Source organism: Physeter macrocephalus, chromosome 12 (genome assembly GCF_002837175.3).
Source record: "Physeter macrocephalus isolate SW-GA chromosome 12, ASM283717v5, whole genome shotgun sequence".
Taxonomy (NCBI): Eukaryota; Metazoa; Chordata; class Mammalia; order Artiodactyla; family Physeteridae; genus Physeter; species Physeter macrocephalus.
In genome coordinates this window covers 63218628-63229807 of record NC_041225.1, presented here as the reverse complement: position 1 = coordinate 63229807, position 11180 = coordinate 63218628, and the positions used below count along the sequence as shown (strand labels likewise).

General features: G+C 50.3%; 1 protein-coding gene across 1 annotated transcript in view; it reads right to left on the bottom strand.

Annotated features, from left to right (window-relative positions):
- TTC7A (tetratricopeptide repeat domain 7A) overlaps window positions 1–10359 on the bottom strand; it is a 42131-nt gene extending 31772 nt beyond the window's left edge. Inside the window, exons 1-3 of the mRNA XM_028496879.2 lie at window positions 10253–10359; window positions 9142–9308; window positions 8505–9023 (exon numbers count right to left, since the gene is read on the bottom strand). Coding sequence (XP_028352680.2) covers window positions 8505–9023; window positions 9142–9308; window positions 10253–10359 — 793 coding nt within the window. The remainder of the gene's footprint in view (window positions 1–8504; window positions 9024–9141; window positions 9309–10252) is intronic.
- Window positions 10360–11180: the final 821 nt, after the last annotated feature.

Below are 11180 nucleotides of genomic sequence, written 5' to 3'. Positions count from 1 at the left end.
CTTATCTTTGATAAAGGAGGCAAGAATATACAGTGGAGAAAAGACAGCCTCTTCAATAAGTGGTGCTGGGAAAACTGGACAGCTACATGTAAAAGAATGAAATTAGAACACTCCCTAACACCATACACAAAAATAAACGCAAAATGGATTAAAGACCTAAATATAAGACCGGACACTATAAATCTCTTAGAGGAAGATATAGGAAGAACACTTTTTGACATAAATCACAGCAAGATATTTTTTGACCCACCTCCTAGAGTAATGGAAATAAAAACAAAAATAAACAAATGGGACCTAATGAAACTTAAAACGTTTTGCACAGCAAAGGAAACTATAAACAAGATGAAAAGACAACCCTCAGAATGGGAGAAAATATTTGCAAACGAATCAACGGACAAAGGATTAATCTCCAAAATATATAAACAGCTCATGCAGCTCAATATTAAAGAAACAAACAACCCAATCCAAAAATGGGCAGAAGACCTAAACAGACATCTCTCCAAAGAAGACACACATGTGGCCAAGAGACAGATGAAAAGCTGCTCAACATCACTAATTATTAGAGAAATGCAAATCATTTACAATTAGGTCAGTGTTCATTGCAGCACTGTTTACAATAGCCAGGTCACGGAAGCAACCTAAGTGTCCATCGACAGACAAGTGGATAAAGAAGATGTGGTACGTATATACAATGGAATATTACTCAGCCATAAAAAGGAACGAAATTGGATCATTTGTTGAGACGTGGATGGATCTAGAGACTGTCATACAGAGTGAAGGAAGTCAGAAAGAGAAAAACAGATATCGTATATTAACGCATATATGTGGAATCTAGAAAAATGGTACAGATGAACCAGTTTGCAGGGCAGAAAGAGAGACACAGATGTAGAGAAACAAACATATGGACACCAAGGGGGAAAAGCGGTGGGGGCGGGGGGCTGTGGTGGGATGAATTGGGAGATTGGGATTGACATGTATACACTAATATGTATAAAATGGATAACTAATAAGAACCTGCTGTATAAGAAATAAATAAAATTCAAAATAAAATAAAGTTAAATTTTAAAAAAGGAAAAAAAAAAAATGAGGGACAAAGTCACACCCATGCTCCAAGGTGATAAGCTCTTACACAAGGAAGGAATTCCCTCCAAACAACTGAAGAGGAAAAATATACAAGGTGGCTTAATAACACATTGTCAGGTGCTCCTATCTTCCATGTAGCAGAATTGGTTTTCTCTGTTATTAAGGTATTTTAGCATGACCCAGGGATAACCTAGCAACCAAGGAGAGTTAAGGCCGGAAGCAGATTTACTGGTGTAGCACGGCAATCCTTGGCACTTTCTGGAGTTCCCTCACACGTTAGCTCGTCCACAGACTTCACCCCTTGGCTAGTGATTTCATACTGCTTGGTTTAATTTGCTGTCTCCCCCACAGCACTGAAAACTTCAATCCTGGAGCAACCGTATCCCTGCTACCTACAGCAGGGGCGACCTGAGTGGGGTGGGATCCAGGTGCTCAGGGTGCAGGGTTTGAGGTTGAGGGTGGTTTCAGCACCACCTTGGGTGGCTGTGCTTGGTGACTGGCTCCTGGCCTGTTCCCCTGGAACAGAGCAAGGACCACTTAATACAGGCACCCAATAAATAGCTGCTGAGTAATGGGATCCTTTCCACTCCATGCGGAAGCCCTGAGGCTCAGGGAGTTCTGTGCCCATCCAAAATGCCTCCAGGGGGGCTTCCTTGGTGGCACAGTGGTTAAGAATTTGCCTACCAATGCAGGGGACATGGGTTCGAGCCCTGATCTGGGAAGATCCCACATGCCGCGGAGCAACTAAGCCTGTGCACCACAACTACTGAGCCTGTGCTCCAGAGCCCACGAGCCACAACTACCAAGCCCGTGCACCACAGCTACTGAAGCCCGCGCGCCTAGAGCCCGTGCTCCGCAACAAGAGAAGCCACCGCAATGGGAAGCCCGTGCACCACAAGGAAGAGTAGCCCCCACTCGCCACAACTAGAGAAAGCCTGTGCAGCAACAAAATGTAGCCAAAAATAAAATAAAATACATAAATTTATTAAATAAACAAAATGCCTCCAGGAACATGTGCTCGATCACACGTCCTCTAGAGCTCTTCCTGCTGCCAGGATGGCATTCTCAGACCTACTCAGAATGCCACTCACTCCTTATTCTCAGGACCACTGCAGTTTGCTCACAACTCAAAGCCACAGGTGTAAAATTGCATGTCCCTGAATAATCGTCTCTCTTCGTAAGGGAGATTCCCCACAGAGAGCATCCCGGAAGCTCAGATCCCAGCAAACAGTCACAGGAGATGTTCCCTCTGAGGATGCCACAGCCTAGTAGCCCATCCTTTGCTACCTACCTCATGATTTCTAAAAGTAACATTAGGAGGAAATGGCCAAAAATGATGGTTCAAACTATCATCCATCACTAGTGGGACAGAAGTTGGTAGAACCTCTACAAAGGGCAACTTGGCGACATATATCAAAATTATTTCTTGCACATCCCCATTGACTCAGCAGTCCCATGCCTACAGATGTCCTCGAACATGTGTAAAACGACCAACATATAAGGTCATTCCTGCAGCGTTGTTTATAATAGCAGAAAACCAGAGAAAACTTTATGTCCATCAACAGAAGGCTGATTAAATAAAGCATGATATATCCATTAAAAGGGACACCATGCCACCATATAAAGGAATGAGGAGGCTCTGTATGGGCTGTCATGACATGAACTTCAAGATAAACTGATTAGAAAGTAGGGCACACACAGTGGACCACTGTGTGTTTATGCATGAAAATATGTAAAAGGATAACACAAACATCTGCTAACTTTTCTACCTTACAGGGACGGGGGCAGAGATGGAGGGAGGCTTTTCACTCCTTACTTTTGGGTACCTTTGGAAGGTTGACCCATGTGAATATATTACCTAGTCAAAAATAAAATTTAAATCGACCCAAGAATAGAAGGAATCTTCTACGTTTCCAAAGCTCAGCCAGGAAGGGGAGTGGGCTGCTTAGAAGTGGGTGCCCGAGCAGCATTCCTGAGCTGTGGGCCACTTGACAATTGGCTGTCCCCTTCTAATCTGTTTTGCATCTGTAAAACCTGAGGTAGAGTTATGAACCTGCTCCTTCCCAGGGAACCTCATCCCTCCCCAGGCTCCGCCTGCCGGGCTGGTCCCGCCCCTCTGCCGTCAGGTGCAGCGGTGCGCACAGCTCCCGCCCCGCGCTCTGCAGGTGCCAGTCTACAGCCCAGCCTTCCAGCCACCGGGTCCCGCCTCCGCCACCCAGCTGCCCAGCCCAGAGCTCCCTAGGGTTCCTTTCCTTTCATGCCAAGAGAAACCAGCTTCCTTCTAGGCAAACCTCAATCTTGAAATACTCCCCAGGGCCCACACCTCTCCTCAAAATGTCCTCTAAACACATGCTGCTCAAAGTGTGGTCCGTGGGCTGGGGTGGGTCTGTGCGTGTTTGTGACCCAATCCTGGGGGGGTGAGTGCAGAAATTTAGAGTATTTGTTCAGAAACGCTGATAACCATGTGACAGAATAATTGCTGAATCAAATACTAAAAAATTGGTGGTGGGGGGAGCGGGTATCAGTTTATGTATTTTAAGCAAGTATCGGAACACAACAGATTGGGAATCTAAAAAAAAAAAAACCAGAACATAAAACTGAGCCTTCACCACAGACCGTCTGAGAAGCACTGCTCTAAACTTCAAAAGTGCCTTTTACTGAAAAAGGGGGGCTGGTATTTGCTGATGGCCCACTGAGTAGCAGGTACTTTATTATATAGTATCATTTAATCTGCACAGCCCTGAAAGGTAGAAACTATTCCCATTTTATAGATGACAATAAAGATGCAATGTTGTTATGGTCACAGCCCACATAACATAACACAGCCAAAGAACAGTCCCTCTTGCCAATATCCCACGCAGAGCAGAGCTTCTGACAGTTTGGAAATGAAGAACAGTCTAAGAGCTGTAAACAGTAGGTTAAAAGCTAATCGTAATTCCAAGGGCAGGAATAAGAGTAGTTCTCACTGTCACACACTTGTGAGTTTCAGACTGTTCTGTAGATTAACACTCCGGATCCTTCTCCAGAGCCTTTTTGCCCTCCTTCTTCACACCCCACTCAGTCTCTCTGTTTTTCCGTTTAGCAGACACTCAAGTAGATATCGGGAATTTACTTCCTTTTCTTCCTTGTCCAACTCTCCTCCCTGCTCCACATTTCCCATCCCACTGTTCTCAACTGGTCAGTCTATGGAACTGAAGGGTAGTTTGGAATGAAAAGTTCTAGGTTTTCAGTTGTTAAATAAGAATCCAGGTGGATCGAGGCTTTCCTATCCCTTCTCCAAAGGGAAAACAGATTGCTCTTCATCATCTTATTGTCCGAAACCTACTCCCTATCCTGGTTTGGGTAAAGTGTTCCAGCTTCTCCCTTGCTGGGGCATTAGGAAGGCCTTCCTCACGGACAGCGCAACAGACTCTGGGTGCCTGGCTCCTGAGTCTGGCAGCCCAGCCCAGCTCTCTGCTCTTAGCAGAGGCCCAAAGGAAGTCCCCACTTAGTGGCCCGCCCAGTCTCCCCACCTTGTTTAGGAGGCCTCTGGCGGCTAGCTTCCTCTCCACTCCCACCCCTCTCCAGGCCTCTCGCAGCGTGCCAGTTCACAGGGACCCACTTCAAGCATACCGGCCTCCTCCCCATAACCCATATTTGCAGGGCAGTGCTCCCCATCCTTCCACCTGCCAATTCAGTCAGGAAAGGTGGTTCCAGCTGGCAGGCCAGATGCTCAGACCAGACCCTTCCCTACTGGGTCAAATGGGGACACGGTGGTCTCTGCAGCTGCTCACTTCACAGGACTGCAAAGGGTTGGGACCTTCCAACCACGGCAAGAGGAGGAAGAGGGCAAAACCAGTGAGAGGCCACCTGCCTCAAGCGTACTCCCGCTAACTTCAACTGAAAAAAATGCTCAGAACAATCTCCAGTTGTTTTTTTTTTTTTTAAATCACTAATTAAAAAAAAAAGATAGGGGATGACTACAGATTAGGAGAGACTCCAGATGGATGGAGAGAGTAGCAGATGTGATTAAAGCAAGTATAGTAAAAGAATATTCGAATCTAGGTGGTGGGAATACAGGTGTTTACTGCAAAACTCTTTCAACTTTTTGTATGTTTGAAATATTCATAATAAAATTGTTGGGGATAAAAGAAAGATTCAACTCATTAACCAAATGCAATGTGTGGCCTTATTTGGATCCTTATTCTAGCAAACAAACTGTAAAATCAAATAATTAGATGAGGGGGAGCTGTAATAAAAATATGGTAGTTTTATTTTGCAAAAGACTTCTTGTTTAATAAATACATACTGAAATATTGCAACGAGGGGGAGAAATGGCCCAGGGTGTAGCTCAGACAAAACCATTCATGAGTTTGTGATCACTGACACTGGTTGATGGGTATATGGGATTCATTTTTCTCTCTACTCTTTTGATGTTTTGGAAATTTTTCTTAATAAAGTTTTTTGTTTTTGTTTTTTAAACCACTTGGATGGGGCTCTTTGTTTTTACATGAACAAAACCCATCACAGCTAGCCACCCTCTGGGGTTCCTCTGCTCCATCCTGACCAAATCTAAACCGGATGTGAGTTTGAAAGAAAATGTACAAACAGTAGTTAACCACCTTCCCCCTGGGCAGGTGGTGGGGAGCAGCCTCCCCAGACAGGAAAAGGGGGTAGGGGCCCCTTCTGCAAGAGCATCTCCTGATCCTTCACTCCCACCAGACCAGAAAGAGGTCCCCCCCTTCAGTTGGGTCTTCCCCTCCTGTTCCCTGGAGTGAAACCCATGTGCTGGGGGCTATTCTTCGTTTCTTTGGGAAATCCCACAGATACAGCAGGGCCTCAGTCTGTAAAATAGGGTTCAGCTGGGCTTCATCCTCTTCCCTCAGCACCTTCCTCACCTCTCCCAAATTATGTAACTATGTTGAAGCTTCTGGTCATTGAGTCTAACAGACCAGGTGGGACTTTTAAGAATCTCCCTCCTGGGCTGCAGGGGGCTCAGTGTCCACACCGCCTCAAAAAACAGGCCCTTAATCCCTCCAGTGATCAAGGAACCCAGTGGAGAGAGAACCAAAATAGCAGACAATCCAAAAAATGCCTTAAGCATGGGCTTCGGGAGTCATTTGCTTTCCTTCCTTGCGTGTGTCTGTGTGTACACGTGCGTGCAGGCATGTGTGCGTTCTGGGATAAATGTATCTGGAAATAACAATGGGAGAAAATCGCTCATAGGACCAAACCCCAAAATTGGCAGGAGAGACCCCACTGACCTTAGCCTCCCTCTTTGTGCTGGTCAGTTCCCACAGTGAAGCCAACCCAGGCTCCACACTCCTCCCTCTGTGACTAGTAGACCCGGTGTCAGGGACTCCGGTTTGGGTACAGTCTCTGCCACATACTCATTATATGACCTTTCTGGGCCTTGATGCCTAAAATGGGGACAATAATTCCTGCCCTCCCCACAGGGCTGTTTACAAAAAAAGTTTTTTTCAAATAGAAGAAGCACTTTATAACTATACCATACCATTTATAAACTATGCCATACCAGTGCTTCCCAATAATCCTTCATAGAATACGGTCAAAGTAAGTTTGAGAAATGTGGTGTTTATACTCTAACCTTGGCTTGAACATCAAACGCAGGTGAGCATATTAAAGGCTCTGAGAAGTCCTGCAGTTAAAAAAGATCAGTTTAACAATACTGAATCTGTTAGGTCTAATGACTTAGCTTTTTTGGCTCCCCAAACCCTTTTATCCTAGAATACCAAGGAATCAATTACTCAACCTCCTTGAGACCTCTAAAGAACAGCTTAGGAAGTAAAGCCCTGGATAGACTCTAGGCGGCCCGGGTTACTGTCTTGGGCCCAGCATGCCTCTCTGTGGTGCTGCCAACCTCACCCAGATTCCCACACCTTGACCAGGCCCCAGTGCCCTCTGCATGGGTCATCTTCCATTCCACCCTCACCAGCCCCACCCCACCACATCACCCCACACAGGGGACAAAGAGGAACCTGAAATGTATCTGTCCTTCCCTGGAAGGTGGGGTCTCATCAGTTTCTCCCAAACATGCATCTTTAGCTCTGGCCACTACCCCTCACTGCCACGCTCAGACCTACCTCAAAGCCTCAAACCGACTGTCCATCCCTGCCACCTAGCCCCCTCATTGTCCATCTATCCTTCCTCCTCATTGGGCAAACATACTCTGCCCTTCCCAACACCAGTCAGAGGCCAGTACCAGTTCTGCTGCTTCCTGAAAACTCCTCTTCCTCTAAGCACCATAATCTAACACAATTGCCCTCTGATCGCCCCTCTGCCTTCCCATCCATTTTGTCAACTCTTCAAGCTGGGGTTTTGTGTTATACTTCTTGGAGAGGTAATGGTGCAAGTGGTTAAAAGGATGTACTCAGAAACCTGGGTTCAAATCCAGGTTCCACCACTTATTGGCTGGATAATCAAGTTATTTAAGTTCTCTGTGTCTCAGTTTCTTTATCTGTAAGTGGCAAACAAGAGGACCTGCTTCATGGGATTGTTGGGAGAAACTGAGTTGATTACAGTGCTTAGTACACTGGCACACAGTGAGTGAGCGAGTTAGCTATTACTGTGACTATTATCGTTATCATCCTGTCTCCTCACAGAGCCTTCCACAGGCTGGGCGGTCTTTAAAACTCTTTATATCTGTATTTATTTACTCCCTGCCTCCTTCCACAAAGGCTCTAAAGTTGGCTGCGCACAAAGAGAGGGCTCAGGGAGGGCTCTCCAGGCTAAGCTGAAGGCACCAGGAACAGGTTTGAGGTTGGAGACTGGGGCAGGGTGTTCCCCCACTGCCACATCAGGGTGCCTTCCCGCCCCAGCACAAGAGCCCAGCCCAGCCAAACCAACCCTACTGCTAAAGCCACAGACTGGCAGGGCTAGAGGCGTCCCGAGCCAGAACTCAGAAGAAGAAACTGAGGCTTACCAGGCCTCTTTCCCACTTCTCCACCACTCCACCCTGGCGCTCGTCAAGCCCCCAATCATACTGGCTGTGCACAGAGCTTCGCCGTCAATTTGACCTGGGGGAAAGAGGGGGAGGGCAAGGAGAGACCGGCACCTTCACCTGACGCAGTTTAGGAACCGGAATGGGGGTTGGAGGAGCGGCGCAAAGAGTCCGGCCTAATCCCCAATCTGATGCATGCCGAAACCACCATTTCACAGCAGTCCGAGCAGCCCACATGATCCGAAAGGGCAGAGAGCAAAAGCCGTTTCTCTCTTTTCCCCAAAGCACCCTGCATGTGAGTTTTCTCCTTGGGCAGAAGAACCTTCCTTACTACCCTGGTTGCTCCTAAGACCAGCACTGTAGGAAGGGTAATACCGAAAGCAGCCAGCGCCGGCCCCACGCAGTCGGGGCCCGCTTCCTGGAGGAGGCGCCTTCCGCGCGCTCCGCGCTTGTGAACCGGCCCCTTCCTTCCCTCACTCACCGGTGTCCACAGAGGTGAGCACGGCGTTCGGGTTGGCTCGCCGGCCGCCCCCGCTGCCGGGCACGACTAGCGTCTGCATCTGCCGGACCAGCTCTGGCATGCGGTCCCAGTGGCCCTCGGCGCGGCAGCGCTCCAGCTCGCTCTCCATCTTCAGGTGGGAGCCGTGCGCACCCTTCGCAGCCATCTTCGAGCGGGCGCTGTCATGGGAGGTGCGGCCGAGAAGTGGAGACCCGGCCGGGGGCGGCGTCCCGGCTGGGGCACACACGCGGGAGGGGTCGACCGGGGCGCGAGTGGCGGCCGGGGCCCGGGTGGCAGCGGGAGCCCGGGCGGCGGCCGGCGGGCAGCAGCCGCAGCACCCAGCGCACCGCCCGGCGTCTCCGGTCTGGGGCTCCGGCTGAGCGGCCCGGACGCGTCCAGGAGCAGCCTCCGCCTCTGTGCAGCAGCTCCAGGCGCCGCCGCCGCCGCCGCCGCCGCCGCAGCTGCTGCTACAGCCCCCGCCCCAGGCCTGGGCGCCGCCAGCTGCGGACCCGCCCCCGGCCGGGGCTCCACCCCCGAGGGGGCGTGGCGCGGCCTCGGCGAGCCAGGCGCGCGGGCAGCCAACGCGGCCACAGCAGTCAGGCGCGTGCTGGGCACTCGCGGCCGTACCGGCGCCAGCCCCGCGCCGCCGCCGCCGCCGCCGCCACCGCCGACTCGGCGCTCACTTTAATGCTGCGCGGAGCCCCGGAGCTCGGGGGCGCCTCGCTCCCCACCCACTCCCTCCCATCGGGGCTCTTGGCCTGGGAGACCCCCGCCCCGACGACCCGGCTTTATGTGGTGGCCCCGTCACCACTGCTGTCCGGCACGTCACAAATCCCGGGAGAGGCCGGCCGGCCGTTCACTCCCAACTCCTAGAGCGAGCCTCCCTGGAGATCCGCCGGCTGCCGCCCGGGTCCCACCCTGCTGGGCCGCGCGAACCTTGCGCGCCACCCGCGGGGCTGTCGGGAGAACCCGCCGGTTCGGAGTCCAGCGACTCTCGGGACGCCTCCACGGCGAGAGACTTGAACGTTGTTTTTTCAGAGCGGAGTTCCTCTTTCCAACCTGTCTCCCCCCACCCCAACTAGCAGGCCTGTCCTCTGCGGAATCCTGTTGCTCTGGATTTCTTAAACTTTTTAAAGCTGTTTCTCCAACTTGGTATTTACATATTTCTTAATTCTGGTGTCTGAAGACTGTGATCAAAGCTGTACCGAGCTCTAGGACTTAGCCCGGTGCTGTGGGGACTAAGAAGTTCAAAGGATTACAGGGCGGCCTCGGGGGCAGAGGCGGACGACACCCTCTGCCTGACACTGGTTATGGTGGCCCCGCCTCCGGGCGACCCCAGAGTACAGTCCCGTGTGGGGATGGAGGCCATCACTCAAGAAATCACAGCGAGACCAAAGCGACAAAACAAAACTAAGTGACATAGTGCATGGCACAGACCGAAGATTCCAGAATACGGGAGAGTTAGAGCAAGCTTTTAAGTGTCAGAAGACTCACTGCTTCCTGCTTCTAGACAACTGTAACCGTGGGAAGTTTTTGTCAAGTGGAGCTCAGGCTCCTGGGCCCTTTGCCTCTGCAGCCACAAGGGGTTATCTGTTGAAGGCAGCCTTCCTACCCACCCCCCCGTCCCCCCTTGTCGCCCCCAACTTCCCCCTACACCCCCCCCGTAGATATCCTCTTCTCTAGGTTTCAAATGCTGCTCCATTCCTTGTTTGGGGGGCAAAATGCCTCACCTTGGCTGCTGCTCTGGGGTCTGTCCTGAGCTCTTAGAGACCAGGAGATAGATGAAGGAAAATGGGGACAGCTTTGGCAGTTTATTCAATTTACGCAAACGCCTCATCACCTACTCCTGTCAACTGCTCTAGCCGGCTTTTTGTTACCCTTTGCCTGCCCTTGCTGGTCACCAGAACCATATTTCACTTGGAGAGAGATGTGCGTGTCCTTTGGGTGAAGGTGGCCTGAGGACACCCTGCAATTTGCCCCAATCTGGCATTCCCCAGAGTCAGCCCTAGGGCAGGCAAAGAAAAGCAGAGCTGATATGAGGAATCCTGACAAAATAAGGAGAACTCCTCTCCTCCCTCTTTTCTCTCCAATCCTTTGCCAACCCCTCCCCCAGTTTGCTGGACTCCAGGGAACTAACTGAAGGGGTATTGCTGCCCGTTTCTTCCGCGGGTGCATCAATATTTGTGTGGGCATGGGGCCTGGGAGGGAGGAACCCAGCATCATGGTGAAAGCTTATGACAAACTGCCCCTCAGCACCACAGAACACATGCTGGACCCCTTCACGGCTCTTTTCCAGCAGAGACAGGACCCCAGCCCATTAGTGACCAACATCTTTCAGGGGAGTAAGAGGCTGTAGGAACAAGAACAAAGAACAACCATGATCCAATCAGTAATATTTGCCAAAATCAATGACAAATAGAAAGTGTGGTGGTTGTTTTTATTTTTTAATAATCTGGGATTTCTCAGATGAGAGTTTAGGACACATTCTGATAAAGACCACTGTCTTTTGCCAGCTCAAAAATGCTACCGAAATAACTTGCTGATCAGGTGAAGCTGAGTTCATTGCTTACCAGAGTGAGGGAGAGCACTGCCTTGACAATCTTTGTAGCATCTCAGAGAAAGGAAGGAAGTTCGCAGGAGGTAAATCGACTTAATGAG